The sequence below is a fragment of the Carassius carassius genome, chromosome 45 (genome assembly GCF_963082965.1).
Source record: "Carassius carassius chromosome 45, fCarCar2.1, whole genome shotgun sequence".
Taxonomy (NCBI): Eukaryota; Metazoa; Chordata; class Actinopteri; order Cypriniformes; family Cyprinidae; genus Carassius; species Carassius carassius.
The window spans coordinates 19,982,975-20,005,393 of record NC_081799.1 but is presented as its reverse complement, the minus strand read 5'-3'; the positions used below and the strand labels follow the sequence as shown (position 1 = coordinate 20,005,393).

General features: G+C 35.5%; 1 protein-coding gene across 4 annotated transcripts; it reads left to right on the top strand.

The window, feature by feature from the left end:
* The first annotated feature begins 6,217 nt into the window (after positions 1–6,217).
* On the top strand, positions 6,218–21,964 carry gdpd5a (glycerophosphodiester phosphodiesterase domain containing 5a). 4 transcript variants are annotated; one of them, XM_059539090.1, is made up of 17 exons: positions 6,218–6,240; positions 9,343–9,507; positions 13,500–13,603; positions 14,582–14,675; positions 15,002–15,061; positions 15,122–15,235; positions 15,327–15,420; positions 15,921–16,066; positions 16,328–16,410; positions 17,003–17,153; positions 17,233–17,454; positions 18,298–18,455; positions 18,800–18,947; positions 19,507–19,589; positions 19,888–19,902; positions 20,130–20,242; positions 20,966–21,964. In XM_059539090.1, the coding sequence occupies exons 2-17, from the start codon at positions 9,391–9,393 to the stop codon at positions 21,079–21,081; spliced, it is 1,818 nt and encodes a 605-aa protein (XP_059395073.1). In that variant the 5' UTR covers positions 6,218–6,240; positions 9,343–9,390; the 3' UTR covers positions 21,082–21,964. The 4 variants fall into 4 exon arrangements, with proteins under 4 accessions (XP_059395073.1, XP_059395074.1, XP_059395075.1 ...); XM_059539091.1 differs by having other exon boundaries at positions 6,219–6,240; positions 15,137–15,235; XM_059539092.1 differs by lacking the exon at positions 19,888–19,902 and having other exon boundaries at positions 6,219–6,240.
* The last annotated feature ends 455 nt before the right edge of the window (positions 21,965–22,419 follow it).

Here is a 22,419-nt window from a genome sequence, read left to right as displayed (position 1 = left end):
AAACTTATTTAAACTTGATAGAAATTAATGTATAATATTAGATAGGCTACTACATGCTTTTGAATCATACATATTGCGGTACAAATGTTTTTGGGAAAAGCTTTATTATGTAGATCTGTTCTAACAATTACTCTTCACCCAAAGTTATAAATAGTCAATATATATGATCTGATTACAGCAGAGGTGGTAAGCTGTCAGTTTTTATTCTAAAGTGGGGCATGTTGTCACATTATATTTGTCACAATAGAATATACCTGTTATAAATTTGTTAGCCAAATATCAGCAGTAAAACATTTTTAAAGCATGAAAATGATCCACAAATATTGTAATTTACACATTAAAACATTTCTTACTTAATATATGTTTTATGTTTTATTTGTTAATATGTTTTCAATATTATATGCAAAGCTTGAAATTTTAAGAAAATAAATCAGCAAAATTAATAACCAAATGGAACAAAACAAATGAACAAATTAAAGAAAATACATTTCTGATTTTTAAACCCATGTGACATACATCCTGCCTAGACCTGACATCTATGAAAAATAATTGTCCTTCCCAGTTCTAGCTTGACGATTATAGTTAACTCTTTGAATGTGTGCTAATGTAGTTAGTAGTGTAAATGTTACATTTTTGCCCAGAAGCTATAGAAAACAATGTTATTATTGATATTTTAGTCAGAAAAAAATTCACTACAATTATTCTAATTTAGTTTGTTTTGTATTAGCCGTTTAACAGAGTGATGGTGTTAAAATCAATAATCACTACTGAAAACAGACTTTTTGAGTTCATAAATTACTAAGATATAGTTCTTGTGACAACTAGCCCAGGTCTCCACAATCAGCATCTGTATCTTCACATATAGGCAATCCTTTGAGTTAAAGAAAGGATTTTGGGCTTTAATTTTGGGTCTCATTCCCCTCATATGCTCAGTGGCTTATGGGTTGCCAGTTGTTTATGGTGCTGCCAGAATCTCACGAGAGCAGAGCATTTCTCTTAAGCTTCAAAAGTTTTGGGCTGAATGTTGTGGGAAGTGGTGCAGTCCGCTCCTCAGGAAACGCCTGAGAGAGAAAAGACTAACAGCAGGGCAAATGGAAGTGTTTTGCAAAAGACGGGAACTACGGAGGGTGTTGGATGTTGATGTCTTTCAACTCCTCCAGACGAAAGCTCTGCCTGTAGATCTGTTCATAACAAGCCATTTCACATCTCCTGAGAGATTATTGCCTGTATTCACCTTTATTCTGGTGTCAGCAGTAAGGTTGAGGCAAAAGTATGGTCTACGTGTCATATTTCGCTCATGCTATGACATCTCCGTCAGGTACCCTCATTATGAGCTCTCCACAACAACCAGTGTTTAACATCCAAACTATGATATTGTTGTTTCTTAGAGCCTGTGAGAAGGTGCCAAAACAAAAGCAGCATATGAAGAGAGATAAACGAGGTTGTCTTTGCTCACATGATCTCAGAAAAATCCACAGAGGGCCCACCAGAGGAGTGGGAAGACAAAGGGCTTGTTTCATCCCTGGGAAAGTAAACCTCCCTCCCTGTGGTAGATCCATCAAACCTGTTGGATGATTTCCCACAGAAACTTCCCAAAGTCATTTTACTATGTCACATCTGTTCTACACAGCCTAATCAGAATGTGCACAATGACTAAATGACTCTCTATTTTAAGTCTTTTGAATCATGCATGAATCCTCGAATAGAAACTGCGTTCATTTTTTACAATTATTATTAATGTCATTCTGAAGTTAATGAGAGTTTCTGGACCCGAAATCTGAGTAAGAAACATAGAAGAAATTAGCTGTTTGTAATTGGAAAACACACAGTATTGTTGCATCCAAAGTGTTGTTGTCACATTGTTGCCATTTTGGCATAATTTACTCACTTTAATTATGCTTTTTCCAAACATGCATGACTTCAGTGAAAAGCAAAGGAGATATTTTGAAGACTGTTCCTGTTGCTCTTTTAATTTTCTTTTCATGATTTGTAATTTGTAACTTTTTTTTTTTGCTTCAAATTATTTTAAATAATTTTTACAGTAAAATTAAGAGATTATATTTTACATTATAAATATTTATATTATATATTTTAAAATTATTTTCAAAATAGTGTATATGTATATATATATATACATATATTTACATTTTATTCATTTAGCAGACGCTTTTATCCAAAGCGACTTACAGATGAGGACAGTGGAAGCAATCAAAAACAACAAAAAGAACAATGATGTATTAGTGGTATAACAAGTCTCAGTTAGGTTAACACAGTACACCTAGCATGGGATTTTAAATAATACAATAAAATAAAAAATAAAAAAAAAATAAAAAAAGAAAACAGATAGAATAAAAAAAGAATAGAGCAATCTAGTGTTAGAGATCTTTTCACATACACACACACACACGCATACAATTGCATAATAAATGAAAAGAAAATAGAATACAAAAAGATTAGAAAGGTAGTTTTTTTTAAAGAATAGAATTAGAAAAGTGTGTGTAAAAGTTAGAGGGTCAAATAAAGATGGAAGAGATGTGTTAAGCTGATTCTTGAAGATGGCTAAGGACTCAGCTGCTTGGATTGAGTTGGGGAGGTCATTCCACCAGGAGGGAACATTTAATTTAAAAGTCCGTAAAAGTGACTTTGTGCTTCTTTGGGATGGCACAATCAAGCGACGTTCACTTGCAGAACGCAAGCTTCTAGAGGGCACATAAGTCTGAAGTAACAAATTTAGGTAAATGAGTGCAGAGCCAGTGGTAGTTTTGTAGGCAAACATTAATGCCTTGAATTTTATGCGAGCAGCTATTGGAAGCCAGTGCAAATTGATAAACAGAGGTGTGACGTGTATTCTTTTTGGCTCATTAAAAATGAATCTTGCTGCCGCGTTCTGAATTAATTGTAAAGGTTTGATAGAATTGGCTGGAAGACCTGCCAGGAGAGCATTCCAATAGTCCAGCCTGGAAAGAACAAGAGCTTGAACAAGGAGTTGTGCAGCATGTTCCGAAAGAAAGGGCTTGATCTTCTTGATGTTGAATAAAGCAAATCTGCAGGATCGGACAGTTTTAGCAATGTGGTCTGAGAAAGTCAGCTGATCATCAAATCATAACTCCATGGCTTCTAGCTGTTTTTGAAGGAGTTATGGTTGATGTGCCTAACTTGATGGTGAAATTGTGATGAAACGATGGGTTTGCTGGAATCACAAGCAGTTCTGTCTTAGCAAGGTTGAGTTGAAGGTGATGGTCCATCATCCAGGAAGAAATGTCTGTTAGACAAGCTGAGATGTGAATAGCAACCGTCGGATCATCAGGATGGAATGAGAGGTAGAGTTGAGTGTCATCAGCATAGCAGTGGTATGAAAAGCCATGTTTCTGAATGACAGAACCTAATGATGCCATGTAGACAGAGAAGAGAAGTGGTCCAAGAACTGAGCCCTGAGGCACCCCAGTAGTTAGATGTTGTGACTTGGACACCTCACCTCTCCAAGATACTTTGAAGGACCTATCTGATAGGTAAGACTCAAACCATTGAAGTGTGGTTCCTGAGATGCCTTTTGCCAGTAGGGTTGATCGGAGGATCTGGTGGTTAACTGTGTCAAAAGCAGCGGACCGATCACGCAGGATAAGTACTAAAGATTTGGATTCTGCTCTTGCCAGTCTTAGAGCTTCAACAACTGAGAGCAGGGTCGTCTCAGTTGAATGTGCACTTCTGAAGCCAGATTGGTTGCTGTCAAGGAGGTTGTTGTTTGTGAGAACTGTAGAGACTTGGTTGAACACAGCTCGTTCAAGTGTTTTTGCAATGAAAGGAAGAAGGGAAACTGGTCTGTAGTTCTCTAAAAGAGATGGGTTGAGGGTGGGTTTCTTAACTAGTGGAGTTATATGAGCCTGTCTAAATGATGAGGGAAAAACACCAGTGTGGAGGGATGTGTTGATGATGTGAGTGAGTGCAGGTACAACTGCAGGAGAAATGGCTTGAAGGAGATGAGATGGAATAGGATCAAGCGGGCAAGTAGTAGGGTGATTAGAAAGGATGAGTCTTGAGACTTCTGCCTCAGAGAGTGAAGAGAAGGATGTAAATGAGTGTATGTTTGCTGGTGATATGAGCTTGACTGATTGTGGTGTGGAAAATTGTTCACTAATGTGTTTAATTTTATTAATGAAAAACGTTGCAAAGTCTTCAGCTGTTAGAGATGAAGCAGGAGGTGGAGGAGGAGGACAAAGAAGTGAGGAAAATGTTTTAAAAAGCATGCGAGAGTTAGACGAATTGTTAATTTTGTTATGGTAGTATGTCATTTTAGCAGTGGTGACATTAGCAGAGAAGGAAGATAGGAGTGACTGATACACATTAAGGTCAGTAGTATTTTTGGATTTGCGCCACACCCTTTCAGCAGCTCTAAGCTTAGAACGGTGTTCGCGTAGAACATATATATATATATATATATATATATATTTTGTTTTTTTTTCTAAATCCAGTTAATCCTAGTGTTCTGAAGTGATCACTAGTAGAGATCCCTACTGACCCCCTGTTCCCCAACTCATTTGGCAAGACTTCTGAACTGGACAGTAGCCATAAGTTTTCTGAAAATCCCATCAGGAATAAACAATTAGTACGTTTGTGCACATGCTGTGCTAAAGTGTCTAGAAGTAGTGTTATTTCAAGATTGGATGTCTCAGTCAGATGTTAGTCCTCCAAATAGCAGTTTTGTTCACTGTTGTTCAAAAGTTTGGGGTCTTGAAGGAAGTCTCTTATGTTCACCAAGGCTGAATTTATTTGATCAAAATACAGTAAAAATAGTCAGGTAGTGAAATATTATTACAGTTTAAAATAACTGTTTTCCAATGTAATTACCAATGTATATTTTTTTAATGAAATTTATTTCTGTGATGCAAAGCTGAATTTTCAGCAGCCATTACTTCAGTATTCCGTGTCACTTGATCCTTAATCTAATAGGCTGTGTTGCTGCTCAAAGACATTTATTTTTGTCTGAACTGTGAAACACTGTTTTCATGATTCTTTGATTAATAGAATGTTTTAAAGAACAGCATTTATTTGAAATAGAAATTACACTTTTGATCAGTTTAAAATGAATGAAATCATTAAAAAAAGGTAATCTTATCCCCAAAGTTTTGAATGGTGGTGTAGATGATGATTAATATTTTTTCACATATTTTAGATTTTAGAAGTCTTAGATGTGAAGTGCAACAGTTGGGTTTCAGAACTACTAATCCAAATAATTTTTTGGGACTGTTAAATAATTGTGTTTATCTTTAGGTCACAGCTTGATTTCTGCATTTCAAGTAGTTTAATATTTCCATTGGGAAAAAAATACATTACTCATAATCTTGAGGAGTGATTCCTTTTGGATCCAGTAATTAGAAAGTTCGCTGTTACCATGGAAATAAGAACTGCACCAAAACAGCTCCACAGCTTCCTCCCACTTGCATGAAGCAATGCAAATTACATAAACAAGCCTGACTGTATACTCTCAAATAACTTTCATTAAACAACAATATATTTGAATATTTAGCAGTACATTTTAAGAATGTAAAAATGTTGAATTGTCCCTTTTTTTACAGTATTAAAATTGGATATTAAAATATTTTATTATTCAATCAATGAATAAGTCAGTAAACTTATTGTCTTTTTTATTCAGTCATGAATTTTGCAATGCTTCATGCACAGTTCAGATTTCAAACACTTTTTATTTTAAATCAAAATTTGTAATTTTGTGGTTAATTCATCTTTGAGCAAGTTGGCTTATAAATCTGATTTAAAGATGCACGAAGAAGAGGAATAGGGGAAAGCACTTCAAGACCCAAGGCTGTTGAACAAGTCCATTGCGGTCTGGAGTGAGGCAGGAAATTAAGCAGACAATATGTAGCTTACTGTTTTTGGCAATCGTACCTGTTTGGAAAGTCCAACAGCAAGAAGGTCTGCAGTTAGAGCTGACAGGAATAAGGCTCAATTTACTCTGATGTCAGAGAATTCAGGCTTTTATAAGTCTTTAAAGCTCAGTGTCATGGAAACAGGCTGGAGCATGAAGCCCCACACCAACACAGCCTACCTCTCTACCTCTCTTCTGCCCAAGTGTGTGTCTGCCACCGTGAACACTGAGAGATATGGTTTAAATGGATTTATGAAGAATGTGCGTTAATATTGAGGTGGAAGAATCTGTTCTGCTCTTCCATAAGTCATGTAGCTGCTTCTCAGTGTGTCATGGGAAGACATAATAGCATTAAGAGGGTATGTTTTTTGAGCTTGTTTAGGTATGTAATTTAGTAGTTATAAAAAAAAAAAAAAAAAATCTAATACATTAGTGTTCCAGTTTGGATTGGTAAGAAGAAAAAAAATCAAGTCTTATATGCTCAGAAAATGTGCATTTATATGCTCAGAAATAAGTAAAAACTGCAATATAGTAAATATTAATATATTCATTATTATTCATCAATATTATTAATATTTAAAATAAGTGTTTTCTATGTTTCATTGTTAATGCTGAAAACTTTGTGTTGCTTCATCATTTTGTAGAAACCATGGTACATTTGATGAATAGAAACTTCAAAAAGAACAGTATTTATTTGAAATATTTTGTAACGTTATAAATGTCTCTGCTGTATATCAGTATATTTACATTGAACTCCCCAGGTGTAAAGTTTCCTCAACCTCTCAATACCCTATTGAAGTTGGGAATGGACTTTAGCACAGCTACTTTCCAGCTGAGAACAAAACTGTACCCTCTGGATGTATCTGAAGTTCATGCAGATACACTTCGAGAGATGGTTCACTAAAATTATGATAAATGTCTCAGTATAAATCAGTGGGATCCGCTTGTTGTTGGTGCACCTACATTCATCAATATCTTCAGGGTGAGTTAATAATGACAGAATTGTCATCTTTGTCTGAACTGTCACTTCACAAATAGGGCAACAGATGTGATGTTGACATCAGGTCTGTGTGTGTGTGCTCTGCCTCAATCAAACGGTCACACCAGAGTGTAAACTCACTCAGACAGGGTCGTTTTCAACAGGAAGACATGTCTGAAGGAGATAATGACTTCTTTTGTTTGAGGCAATATTATCTTTTTGTAGGTGAACACAGGATGCATTGAATGATTTAACCGGTGTGTTGCAGACCTGCGGGATGCTGTAGACATTGTCTACACAAAACCCAACAAAGGACATTACATCTAATCTATTCACCGATTCTAAAGGGGTCAGACCAGTCTTAATCATGCAGCAGGAAGTGTGGAAAAGAGAAAACCCAGATGCTTTCATATTGTCACGCTTTAATTTTAGCATTTTCATACCGATTTGTAACATCCATCGTGACTTAAAGAACTGTGGTTATGGGATGGCTTTTGAGGGATCATATGTTAATGTCTGTTCTGAATGGGTTAAAGGAATACAATTATGGAATATGAAGCAGGATTTTTGAGGAATGACTAATGAGGACTCATAGTAGCTTGTTTGTGTATGAGAGTTGGGTTTTCGAAGATGCTAATGATATGCTAATCTGTTTGAGTGGGTGCTTCTGGTGGACAAAGATCAAATCTGTGCTGGTTGGGTGTTGATGGCCCTCTTTAATTACTGTCAGTGAAATCTGTTGTTTTTCATTGGAGCGTCTGGTGTGGTAATACCGGGTCAGTGGCTGACTTATGGGTTTGTTATGGGTTTATTTATTATGCATTTGAGGGATATCAGTTATGCCTTTACATCATTCCAAAATAATTTCTGATTTATAACCCCAGGTTTTACAGTAATGGTCTTTTTATTTATTAAGTACACAATTAAAGGCTTTAAAGGGATTTAAGGGAATAAAGAAGGACAGTAAAATCATTAGAATTTATTGCAAAGCAATAATATTTTTTATTTTAAATTAGACACTTTTAAATTTACACATTAAAAGCCAAAAATGGCTCTGTTAATGTTTTTGTCTCGTCACATTTGGTTGTTAATAACATGAATCATGTAAATGACAGCCTATGGTTTTGAATTAAAAGCGTACCATTTGACTTAAAAGTGGAGTAGTTTTCATGACTGGATATTATTTAACATTCCTAGTTTTTATAAATAAATCAGTAAGCTGGCTGCTTTAGGTTATTATGGCTGGTTAGCATTCAGAGCTACTCTGAAACCCTCCACCGTCCCCAGCTCCACCTGTATAGATATGTTTTGGTTTATAGCATGCTATTTATGCAGCGGCAGTACTGTACTGTCTTAAATACTTACGGCACCATATTGATGTATGTTTCGGCAGCAGCAAGTTCCTGTACTTGCTTTGCAGCAGCAGCAATAATCTACAACTACAGCAATAACCAACAACAGCAGCAATTCAGCAGCAGAAGAATAGCAGATCTGTTCCACTAAGACCAAATACATTAACAATGTCATATCCATTACCATGCTAAAATCTTCAGATGATGTCATGATATTATTTTTTTTACTATTTTGTCTAAATACCGTATTTTCCGCACTATAAAGCGCACCGGATTATAAGGCGCACCTTCAATGAATGGCCTATTTTAGAACTGTTTCCATATATAGGGCGCACCGGATTATAAGGCGCATAGAATAGAAGATACTGCAGTCAAACGTTTGACTGGGTTTGTGTTATGCATCCACTAGATGGAGCTGTGCTAAAGGGAATGTCAACATTTTGACAGAGCGCCTTGATCCATATATAAGGCTCTCCGGATTATAAGGCTCACTGTCGTTTTTTTAGAAAATTAAAGGCTTTTAAGTGTGCCTTATAGTACGGAAAATACGGTAAATTAAAAAAATAAAGCAGTTTGCTTAATATTGCATTTAACAGTGTTATTCAATTATTATTCTTTTTAAATGTTAAATTTAAGGTAAAGGTAAATCTAAATATAAAAATTGGTGAAATAAGCATGAACTATCCAATATCAACGATACCTCTAAAGGAAAAGTAATTAAATACATAAATAATAATTGTCATGTAACATATGTATATAATAGTTTGTATTTAATCTAGATTTCATTGTATTGTTTTCAGCTGTCGTTTGATGCCATTTCCTGTATTACCCACGATGGTGTGATGATGAAAAGATTTTTTACATTGTAATTCCCTTGGCATGGTCAAGTCACATTACTGTCGACCTACAGATTCCTGCAATTATTACTGACGTATTGTTTATTCTCTGGCATGGCAGGATTTTCTCTGGTATGTTTTCCTAAGGCAACTTTCCCAGACTCAAAGCTAAATGGCTAAATCCTCCTCTCAGTTTTTCAGTGCAATATCAACACAGACAGTATAATTTAGTTGAAGACCGAGTGTTTTGTTATGGATAATGTTGTTTCTCACAGATGCGTCTCGCTTCTGCAGGTCTGCGGTGTGTGAGTGGAATGTCTGCAGATCAGCTGTGGCCTGACTATGGTGAAACACCAACCGTTACAGGTGTATGAGAGACAGCTGTGTTTGTCCTGCCTGACCGGGATCTACGGCTGCCGCTGGAAACGGTACCAACGCTCCCATGACGACAGCACCAAGGTAACCACAGCATCATCCTTTGTGGGAAAAGCCATTGTATTCCAACCACATAAAGACTGAATGAAGTTGATAGAGGCAAATGACCTTTCACTAAGCTCCACATTACAAAATGTTTACAGACCAATCATGTTGAAACACTACGGTCATTGACCCTAATGTTACTGTCATCAATGATTCCCACACCTGTGGCTCATAGTTCTGGATCCACTTTGACGATAGTTCTGGCTTTCTCTGTTAATTTCTGTCAGCGTCCGGTCATGAATATCTTGTATTCATTTGAGGCAGACAGCAGAACCGAAGGCCAACTTGGCTGTCTGTAATGAAGCAAAAAGCCTTTCTCCTCTGCTGTCTGAATCCCTCTCTATCAGACAGAGAGAAACTCAAGCCAGAGTTTCAGATTCCCTGGAGGACGTGTTGTAGGTCAATTCCAATCTGTATACAACACAGCAAGAGGCTTAGTCATGTCTCTCTGTCTCTCTTTGACTTGTCCGTTCAATGTCTGGTGACACCAAACTGGATACTGACATTATTTAGTAAAGTTATTCAAGCAGAAATGCCCATTATTTTAACCAAGCATCCATTCCAGCCCAGCGATCAAATGTTCTGACCTGAACTGAGCTGCAGTCAGATTGAAAATCAACCCTTATCCAATCTTTACCTAAAGTCCTGTAATATTCATAGGGTATCAAGCTTAAATGTAGCAATATCCTTAGAAGTTGAGAATAGCACTGATATAAATAGAACAATAGCTGATTTAATTATAAAAATCGAGCTTAGTTTCAAGGGTTGCTAATAAGTTTTTTATTATTTTTATTTAGTTAAATATAATTCAGTTAGCTGTGATTGTGTGTATCTATATATTTAAAAAAAAAATATTTCATTAAATTATACAGAATGTAGTATTTTGAATATAATTGCATTTTTAGTTTAGTTTATTTTAATCATATACCTGTGTGTGTGTGTGTGTGTGTGTGTGTGTGTGTGTGTGTGTGTGTTTCATTTTATATACATTGTGTATAATATAAAATTAATTAGAAATTATATATTAATATTTTTTTTTTTCAAACTCAGCATTCCATACATTCTGTAATATTTGTAGTGTTTAAACTTGACAGTATTACTGTAGGTTTACTTTTTTTAATGAACTCTGTCTTGACCCTTTATTTGACTGGGCTTAAGATATTTTTTATCTAGAATTTAATTCAAAAATTCAAAAATTAAAACAATGTTTGAAAAGATATACTGACTCATTAATAACATGCAACCTGAGGTAAAAGTTATAGCATACTATTGTTTATCTCGGCCGCTGACGTACTATATTTTTAAACAAACTACAATTTTAAACAAACCCTTTCTTGACTCATTATTTCACCGGGCTTCCAAAAGTTAAGTTATTTTATATGAAATTCAGTAAAAAAATAAAAAGACAACTTAATTGTATTAATGTCTGACATAAGTCACTCACTGATTTAAACAAACATGAAACTTGAGGTTAAAAATGTAGCATACTGTATTGTTTGAAATGTTTTATATATTCATATATATATATATATTTGTTAAAGCAATTTATTATAATTATTATAATTATTATTATTGTAAACCATATATACTTTTACTATGCATTCAGCAGTATTCTAGTATTCAGTTCAGGTATGTTTATTCTTTTCCATGTTCTATCCAGTTTAAATCTTGTGGTGATTTAGTTTGTGGGTTTTGTTCTTTCTTTTCACCTCACACACACACACACAAACACACACACACACACACACCCACGTCCATTAGTTCATCTTTCCATTTGAACAGGCTCTCTGAAGTAACACCTCGGCATTGAGAACGAACTCTTCGGAAGCTCTGCCAGTGGCTGGCTTTACTTTGTGTCATCACTGCTAGCCCCGCCCACTCTATAATTAGAGCAGGGTGACAATGTGTCCTACCTGATGAGCTCATGTGCAGGTCTGGAGGATCTGATGGGATTGAGAGATTAGCAGCTATCAGCTGTGCAGAATGAATGAACAGATCAGTGAAATGTGTCCCACACTGTAGAGTGACTCCACCACAATCCACAAACCAAGAAAACATGAGTCAGTGCATTATTCAGTTCTCTGTTAGGGTGTGTGGAATCACTAGAAAACTATATGCAAGCTGTTGTTGTTGGCAGTTGTATTTAAGGCATGTCAGATGACTGTTGTTGTGACCTTTGAAATCTCAGAATTGGTGAAAAGCTTCATCAGTGCAAATGTTGAGTAGTGTTTTGTCTGTTGAAATAATAGTAATTGGTCTTCATATTCATAATGCAATTACATCTTTCAGTTTTATTTAAGTTGTCAATCCAGTGGTCCAATGTAGGGTGAATAAGGGTCATCTGGGACATTGGGTGATGTGGAATGACTAGCTCTGATGTGTATATTTTTAATGCTTGTTTTTTATTTAGGAAATTAATACTTTTATTAGACAACGACACATTGATCAATAATGAGTTTCAAATAGAAAACCAGTTATTCAAGATTGTAATAATATTTCATAATATTACCCTTTTTACCATATTTGTTTGGTCAAAGAAATGCAGTCTTGGTGAGAATAAAAGACTTCTTTCTTCAAATACATTAAAATATATTTAGCAAATCAAAACATTAGGATATTGTAGTTGGGTTGGAATGTGAGGTGATGGCGTGAGAAGTCAAAAGTTACTCTAATTCACCCTGCATTTGAAAGAATCACTTACAGAATCTCAGGACGTGGTCATTAGATCATTAGATCTATTTCACACCTCCACAGGAACGAAAGGTCTTTTGGGTTCTGAAAGGGAGAGTGCCAGCAGGATGCAAGCAATCTGATCTGCTAACTCATGTCTCTCTGCACCTTGTGTTACCCAACAGATTCATGTACTGCAAAATGATCACAAAAAAAAGTCTTTCAAAGTCATATACATATTATATTCCTAGTTTAATTGTTGACTACCTGGGGTTCATGAAAATTCCAATCAACATAATTTTCTTGAAAAAAAAGCATAATTAACAAACAATATATATATATATATATATATATATATATATATATATATATATATATATATATATATATATATATATATTAGTTACATCCTTGCCCAAATGAACTCTTAGTGATATCTGACTGATACAGTATTAATACTCCTGCCATTGTTTCATGTGCTTGCTGCTTTTCCTTCTCTGAACAAGCTTGTGAGCTCATGTCATTTAACATGTACATCTGGAAAAAGTTTAATATTATTTATGTATATTATTTAATTACTTTTATGGTATAGAATGCCCAGGTTTCTGAATAACATTTTGAAATCATAAACGACTAAATACATTCACAGTCATTCACTGAGTGAAATCTGTTCACTCTCAGCATAAGGTGAACCGAGACAAGTTAGATTTTTTTACATCACCCTTTAACAATAAAGCTCCGCCCTCTCGATCTCCAGCAGAGACCTTGCCTGGCCTCCCAGCAAACATGCATTGGTGCCAGGCAATGTCTCTCTCTCTCTCTTTCTGAAAGATCCCTCTGTGCTGAAAATGTTCCATTGCTGCTGTAATTCACTGTGGAACGCTCTGTGGTTTCTGTGGTGAAGGAATTTAATTAAATTCTTGTCATTTTGTTCTTAAACTTATTAGTTACTTAAGCTCACATTTTATCATGCTCTTTAAAACTTTAAGGCATCTTAAAGCTACATATTTGATCTCAGTGGCCTTTTATATCCCTTGCCACACTTGATATTAACTGCTGATTGTAAAGCATGGGGTTTAAGGTGTGAACATGTTGTGAATGATATAAAGAAAGCTATTAAAAGTCCAAATTTGGAACATATAAATAAAAAATAAGTCTTGTCAGGACTGTCACTGACTGTTGCTTTGACACATCTGCCTGATTTGTACCATTCCTCAGTGGGATAAAAGTGTCTGCTAAATGAATAAATGTCTGTCTGGAGAACATGTGTGTTTACATCACGTCCTGTTTTTGTTTTTCAGTGGGAATGTTCATGGTTCCTCCTCCTCTGCTGTTCTTTTCTTCTTCTCCTCGTCTGGTCCTACTTCTGGTTGGAGGCTCGTAATGACTACAACGAGTTCAACTGGTGAGTTCTGTCTGATGTTTGGAGGAAGCTGCTGTTTTAGCAGTGACATCAGCTGGTCATTAACTCTGAACCCTGCTGTGTGTCCTCACCACGAAGCACATTTCGTTGCTAGAGCATGTTTTAGGAGTCTTCTTGTTTGATTGGAAGGATTACTATTAGTTATATTCACAAACATGGATTGCTTAACAACTTTCTGAATTAATTTTACACACTAAGGGCCAGTTTAACTAAACGGGACAAATTAGCAAGAGAGTGCAATTGCAATCTCAACATCTCATTTACATATCGATCGACACAAAATACCAAGCGCAGCGCAAATTACTGTAATCGCAAATAAAGAATAAAGGCACAAAACGTTGGAAAGAACAAGAGGCCAAAAGGGTAGGGTTGCAAGATGTTTTGATGAACCTGGTATTGCGTGACTCCTAGTTGAGGGTTCCAAGTCATCTTTTCTTTTATTTATAAGCAAATAAAAAATAACATGGCTTAGCAAACAATATGTTCAGATAATGCGTTCTTCTGGCATTCCAAATAACACATTCTCTGTTCTCTGCGGTGCCTCCTCCTATACCGACAACAATTGCAGCCATTTCAAGAGCAAAAGAGTTGTGTTAAATAATGGCGCAAATAGCAGTAATTTGATGAGCACAAAAGTTGCTAAATCGCTTTGCGTGATTCATTTGAATACTCTCCTCTCATAAATTTTCAAAAATTCAATAAGGTCATGTGCAAAAATAACTGTAAAAATTCCACGTCTTTTCAGTGCTAATTCATCACTGCGCGTCTTTAGTAAATCCTGATAGTACTATTTTAATGCCGAAAGACGGTTTGCGCTGGCGCCAGCTGTTATTAAAACTGTCCCTAAGTGTTTTAAAGCCTTGTGAATGAAAAGCATGCTTGCATGTTTTTTTTGTTTGTTTGTTTGTTTTTGAATCCCTGCTGGTGTGAGAGAAGTTGATGGTTTTATTTTTCTGGCAGGTTGTTATATAATCGTTCGGCCGTTTGGAAGGATGGCACAGTCCCCGTTCTCACCACAACACTCACAGGATTGACTTACACTGCGTTTTTAATGGTGAGCGCTCTTTACACATGCACATGTGGCATAGAGAAAGTCAGCAGTGCCTTTAAACTTTTTATGGCCTAATAATTGTCGCATTCACATTTTGAAGCCATGATGGACAGCTTGTTGGTTCAGAACATCACCATTGCAGCCTTAATAATTGTGTGCGCACACATATTTTAATATTTTTTTTTATATATATTTTTTTATTGTTATATACAAAATTACAAAAAATATATTACTTTTATTTATTTTTATGTATTAATTTTATTTTTAATTATTTTATTTATAATTTGCTTTTGTATTTATTTATTTGATTATTTTTTTTTTTTTTTCAGATTCTTGCACTTTGTCACATTGCACTGGGACAGCAGCTTAATTTGTACTGGATCCATAAGGTGAGGTGAGTTTGTAAATCTGTTCAAGCCTAGAACTTGACTGACGTTCTTTAAAACAAGTTTTATTTCCTACAGATTGTAGTTCTGGCCATTCTGCTCACCACCATAACAGGAGTTGTGTCCATTGATGATTTCTGGCAGGACGAATGGGACATTGTCGTCATTTCTCTGCAGGTTGGAGCAACCTCATCAGCATTTTACTGTCCAGTGTTGTGAGATCTTTCTTGACAATCATTCAGTTAATTGTATGTTTTTGCTGTTGTAGTTCACAGGGCCGTTCCTACACATCGGAGCTTTAGCTGCGGTTACAGCATTAGGGTGGTTCATCGCCGGTCAGGTGCTGCGTGTGGAAAGATCAAGTGAGTTGAACGTCATGTGAGGGGAAAAGGCAGACTGGGTCAAAGCTAGGACGGCCCCTACACTTTGATAACATGTAATTGTAAAATATATGCGCACTACCCTTCAGTAAGTTTAGCTTATTTGTTTGTTTTTGAAAGAAGGTATAACTTTAGTATTAATAAAAAAAATATTTTTGTATCAACAAAAATATTAAGTGCACAACTGTTATCAACACTGATAATAATAAGAAATGTTTCTTGAGCGGCAAAGGATTGCATGACACTGAAGAAATTCAGCTTTGCATCAGAGAAATAATTACATCCTAAAATATATTCAAATAGAAAAGGGTTCTTTTTAAATAGTAATAACGTTTCACAATATTAGTGTTTTGACTTTATTTTTGAACAAATACTGTAAATGTAGCCTAGATGTGCAGAAAAAGATAATTGATCCAATCCTTTTAAACCGTTTTTTAAACCTTTTTTTTTTTTCTTTTGCATATGTTTGTGTGTTTATCCAGGGCTTCAAGTTGTGACGCTGGTGATTTATGTGAGCGTCCTCCTGGTTCTGTATCTGGTTCCTCTCTTCATCTCTTCTCCCTGCATCATGGACCGCTCCAAGCTCGGCCCTCGTCCTGCTGTCATCGGCCGTCGTGGAGCTCCAATGGTGAGTTTCATAATTGTAGTTTTTCAGGCCGGATGTTTGGCATCCAGGTTTCTCTCTGAAGTTTAGTAACAGTTAGAAAGTGCTGGAAGGATCGTGTGTCCCTGCTGTAGAGAGCCTCACTTACACTCTGTCTAAACATTAAGTTGATTTTACAGTGAAGCTCAAACCTGTTTGTTTGACTTCCTCAAAGTAGTGTTAAGATAGTAACTCCCATTTCTCTCTCTCTTCCTCTTCCTCGCTCTTCCTCCTCTCCTCTCTCAGCTCGCTCCAGAACACACCATCATGTCCTTCAGTAAAGCACTGCAACAGAAGGTCACTGCCCTGGAAGCAGATGTTACCATCAGGTATTATGACTTTATGAAACATACCTCTCATACCTGAATGAATAACAATCTGTCTTTATTTATTTATTTTTAATTTATGGTATTTATCTGGTTATTTTATTTTTATCATAGCTTTTTGAATTAATAGTAATTTGTTTTAGTTTATTTTATCATTTTGAATGAATCCAAATCAGTTTTTTTATAATAATGTAATAATAATTAATTTTTGTGTTTTTGTATTTCAAAATGAAATGAATAAATGAATCATTTATTTATTTTGTTTTATTTTATTTTTGAATTAGTAGTAATCTGCCTTTGTTTAGTTTATAATTTTAATCATACCTTTGAATAAATCATAACTGGTTTCATATTTGTGTATTTTAATTATTTTATTACATTAGGTATTATATGATATTATAAAAAAAATTAATTTATTGTATTTATCTATTTTTTCTTATTACTATTATACCTGTTTGAATTAATTGTAATTTATTTTATATTTTATTTTATTTTATTGTATATTTTTGAATAGGAGTAAAGAATGGCACCAGCTCTTAATGGCTCGCAGTAACCTGACTCTAATGTGATTGGATGCTTGTTTGTTTTTTTTTAGTCTGGATGGAGTGCCCTTTTTGATGAGGGACCGCACACTACGCAGGACCACCAATGTGGACAAACTGTTTCCAGGCCGTCAGGACCACGACGCCTCATTCTTTAACTGGACAGAGATTCGCAGTCTCAATGCTGGACTTTGGTTCCTCAGGGTATTAAATTTGATTCCTTTCTTATTTCTTTTGTCTATCTTCAGAGTAAATAAAGATCTTGAGGTTGTTTGTCCCTCAGGATGACCCGTACTGGACTGTGCAGTACATGTCTGAAAAAGATCGAAAGCGCACGGCCAATCAGACGGTGTGTAGCCTCGCAGAGCTGCTACGTCTGGCTGCTAGAACAAACCGCTCCGTGATCTTCAGCCTGCGGCGACCTCCACCTCAACACTCTCGACATCAGCTCTGGGTCAATGATGCACTGAAGGTCATTCAGAGATCCAGCATCCTACCAGAACAGGTGAGAGCACAAAACACACACAATATACATCTACACACTTAGCAAGCCTCTGATTTATAAAAAATAGAAAAAAAGATTTATTGTCATCTTAAGACCTTCTCAACACCTTTTCACATCTGAACAGTGAAAAGTGTTGTCTATCATGTCTCATTCAGTCCAAATCTGAAATACTGAGAAAAATATTCTTGATAAGCTTCTAACAGTTGAAAAAAACATTCATGAGCTGCTCTTTTCAATTCTAAGAAATTCAGAATTAAAATATTTTACATTAAATAAAAAAAAAATTTAATATATTTTTAATATAATTTGATGAAATGTTGTTTAATGTCTTATTCCTACTAAATGTAAACTATTGAGAAAAATATTCTTAATAAGGTTTTAAGACCTTTATCAACTATTTAATGTGCTAAAAATTCTAAATATTTAACAAATATTTAATATTTAAAAACGTGTGTATTTAATCTTATATATTTTGCTGAAATATGTCCTATTATTCCATCTAAATCTTCTAACTCCATCTTAAATATTGATAAAATATTCCTAATAAATTTATACTATTACAAAAGGTCTTTCTAACCTCGTTTATGAGATAACCAATCAATTCAGAATTCATCTAAAATATACAATTAAAAATGTGTGCATTTATTTTTATAGGACTTGAAGAAATTAGAAGTCTCGTCTAATGTATTATTCATTCTAAATTTAAAATATTGAGTACAATATTCTTAAGTGTATAACATTAGAAAATGGTATTAATATTCAGAAAAATATAAAAAGTGCTTAATTAGCTACTGTGTGTGTGTGTGTGTGTGTGTGTGTGTGTGTGTGTGTGTGTGTGTGTAGGTGATGTGGACTCCTGACTGGTACAGGAAGAAGGTGCGTGCAGCGGTTCCTCTCCTTCAGCAGACGTCAGATGAGAAACTTCCTGTGGCTGAGCTAAAAGAAAGAGGGATCAGTACTCTGACCCTGCACTACAGCCAGGCCAGAGCTCAGGATATCAGGTACACACACACACACACATTCAGAACATCAGCAGACATCTGCTATGAAATATGAAGAGGTAAAAATATCAAATTAAAATATTTTATCCATTTTAATAGATGTATTTAGATCATTTATGGGTCTGTGTAATGTTTTGAGAACTCATTTTTATTGTTATTTTAATTACTATGATATATTAGAATGCATTTAGAATATATAATATATGTTTTAATGTGTGAAGTTTAAATTTATACATGCATGCATACATATATTTTGTTTTATTTATATGAAAGTAGGCACGAGGTTTTGTTCTGCAATACCTTTACCAAGCAAACTTCTCTGTGCATGCGTGTGTTGTGAGCAGGCAGTTTTCTGGCAGTAATGTGAGTGTGAACGTGTATCCGGTGAACGAGCCGTGGCTGTATTCGCTCATGTGGTGCAGTGGGGTTCAGTCTGTCTCTTCTGATGCTCCGCACATCCTGAAGAAAGTGCCTAATCCCATCTGGATCATGGTACTGATCTCTCTCTGGCTGAATCCCAGTTCACACACTCCTATTACGCACTAAAAGTACATACTCTGCTGGCCATGCTCAAGTACGCACTTAAAAGCAGGCCAGTTTCCACAGATTTGGAACGCTTGTCATTCATGAAGTCCTACTAATTGGCCGGATGCTCATTTAATGGTTAATTTGATTATGCTGTCAGCTTTCAAGGAGGATGCAGTAAATCTTGGCCCTGTTTGACACATTTTAACATCCATTCCACAGAATACTGTAGATTTTAAATTGGCATGCTTTATATACGATGCAAGATCAGTATTGAGAGATAATGTTGCAAATGGTTGCATACATTTGCATCAGAAAAATGTCTGTAGTTTAAGAGTTTGTGGACAAAATTAACTTTGGAATACTACTATCTATCTATCTATCTATCTGTCCGTCGCATATATCATTTTTTATATATTGCAGTATTTGATTGGGATTCTGCCTGTATAGTTTTCCCCTCATTTGCTTTTTTTTAATGTATTTACATTGATATCTAATGGCTGGATGCTGCTTTAACATTTTGTAGAGTACAGATGAATATGGCCTGATATGGATCACTTCAGATTTAATCTCTGTGGCGATTGTCATTGGCATCTTCATATTTCAGAAGTAAGTGATTTTCTTTTAGTATGTCGTGTTACTTAATACTTAATAATACTGGAAGCCTGTTTGCTGTAGGCAATGGCTTTAATTGCACACATTTGCACGAAAGCCTATTTGATTTTCGGAGCAGTCCTTGGCGTTAATGTTAGGTTGTTTTGTAGTTAGCATGCTTGCTAAATCTCTGCTGGGCGGCCGGGTGCTTTTGAACTGATGGCTCTGCTCTTTTCTTCTTGGCAATCTTTACTTTCCCTCCATTATCTCTCTATCCTCTGCTCTTTGCATGTGCCTGTCCTCCGCTGCTCAGCTATCACCTGATCAGGTAATAAGGATGAGTAATTTAGGGACAGAATTCTGTTTTGATCTTTATTTTTTCTGTTTGTGTTTGTCATTCTTGTATTTTAACTTCAGTGCCGCTCTTTTCTTCAGTCCTTTTTAACCCTTTTAAGCGTTCTCTTTCACTTTCTGTACAAACATCTCAAGAACTTTTTGGCACTTTCAGACCCTCAGAAGTAAGTTTTGGTGAAGGTGTGTTGTATTTTTTCTCAGGTGGAAGATGAGTGGCATGCGCAGCTACAACCCTGAGCAGATCATGCTCAGCGCTGTAGTACGTCGGCCGAGTCGTGATGTCAACTTCATGAAGGAGAAACTTATCTTCTCAGGTGAGACTCATGTGGAGATAAAGTCTGGTAAATAAAGCCAAAAGGACATATAACTCTCTGTGACCTCTGTGGCTGTGGTACATCGCCCCCTGGTGGTGATCGTAATAAACCATCAATATCTGTATTAATATCTGCATATGATTTTTGTGTGTGTGTGTGTGTGTGTGTATATATATATATATATATATATATAAGTAAGTATATAAATATATAAGTAAGTAAAGAGGTCATTCCACCAGCTGTCCAGGAAAAGGTCCTTGAGAGTGATTTTGAACCTCTTTGGGATGGTGTGTGTGTTGCTTTCAAACAATTGTATAAGCATAACAAATATTACTAATTACAAATATTACTAATATTTCATATTAATATTAGTAATATCTTGGCGTTTACTGGAGTTATTAGTGCTCCAGTTAAACATCATGATTAAAGCCAACCAAAATGTTTAAAAATAACATTAAGATGATTCACATTTTCAGCTAGTGATTCCGAAAAAAGTTATCACAGTTGTGAAAAACTGTCAGATCACTCTTTGTCTCTCAGTCTGTACACTCACACAGTCAGTGGCCAAGTGTCATTTGAGTCCTGTCTTATTACCGGCATGTCATCAAGTGTTGTTGTGGGCTCTGTCAGTGTTTCTTCATTTAAATGCAGACCCCAGGTTGACTCCTAGTGGAGAACTCTGCCCTGTGAATCTCTGGCTGATGAGTTTTGTGCTCGTTTCAGAGATCAACAACGGTGTCGGGAGCACAGACGAGCTGTCCGTGTACACAGGAAACGGTCTGGACATTTATGCACGCGATGACATCATGATGCCCACACTTCATGCGAGCAAACTTTAGTGACGACATTAATCCATTTTATGGAACGAACATCTCGAGCTCAAAATCATTCCTTAAGACTGAGTTGCTTTTTCATCTCCAGTGGATTATTTTGAATGGTTTGCGTTGGTTCACGGACACTCTGGGACTGTATTCCACTGATTCAGTGTTCTGCTTTGATGCCTTATGTACCGATGTATTTTTTCTGTATCGAGCGTATTTAAAATGGAGCTGACTTATTGTGCACTGTAAAGTTTAGAGTCCAGTCTGATGAAAGCAGGCAATAAAAGTGTCCTATTATTAATGTTTGTGAAGAACAGACTGAAGATGAATGGATTTCATGTTAAAGCATGCAGAAATCAAAGGTTCAGAGATGGTTTTTGAGCCTCAAACTACCCCTTGTAAAGCTTGACTGTAGGCTGATATGATTATTTATTTTTTATTTATTTTATTTTTGTAACATGATTTGCTTGCTGGTGATTCATATCTCATTGCACTAGCTTAAGATCAGTTTTCTTTTACCTTGCTGTATCGATGTTTTTTTAAGTGATTTATTTTGTAATGAAATCTCTGCATTGCTTCAAGTGTTTTTCATGAGCTGTTCAAATGGGTTTTTGAAGGTAATTATTACTGGAAATGAAGCAGTATATCAAGTCAAGTCAGGTAAAATGAGGCACATTTGTGCACAAACTGGCTCAGTTCATCCTGTGCTGTAGTAGACAGGACTAATTCAAAACATCACAGGATTTGATTGTATTTTATTGTGTAAAATATTGGCTATATTTATTCACAAGCAGAACAAATTGGTGTAAATGGCACCCTGGGGTAAATAAGATTTTAATACTTTATTCAGCAAGGATGCTTTAAATTGGTCAAACTTGACATTAAAGACATACAGAAATGTTGTGATTTCTATTTTCTATTCTTTTTTTATTATTATTAAATATTTTATCCAAATTTTGTTTTTCAATTTTTTATATCAATTTTAAGTTATCAGACACTGGAAAGGAACTAGATTTTTAGTGGGACTAATGAACCAGTTATATTTGTTAATATTCTATATATATATCATTTGATAGTTGCTATTAGGAAGTGTTACCTGTTATTTTTAAGACAGACTTCAGCAAAAGTTGTGAGATTAGATTTTGCCAAACGTTTTAATACAATTTTGAGTTACATGTGCATCGTTCATGTGAAAGTTGGAGTTTGCTTCTTGTTTATGGCTGTAGTTAGTAAGTGTCCTCACTAGATGGCAGCACGTTATTACTGAGTGTTCCCGAGCTAATCACTTTTAGTTTATGGAAGCCACTGATATATATAATAAATGAAATGAGTATGATATAAAGATATCTTTTTATT

Coding starts and splice junctions, on each gene's coding strand:
- gdpd5a (XM_059539090.1), top strand. CDS start 9,391: ATGGTGAAACACCAACCGTTACAGGTGTATGAGAGACAGCTGTGTTTG. Junction 15,236..15,326: donor TTGTCGTCATTTCTCTGCAG/GTTGGAGCAACC, acceptor TTGCTGTTGTAG/TTCACAGGGCCGTTCCTACA. Junction 16,067..16,327: donor GCCGTCGTGGAGCTCCAATG/GTGAGTTTCATA, acceptor CTCCTCTCTCAG/CTCGCTCCAGAACACACCAT.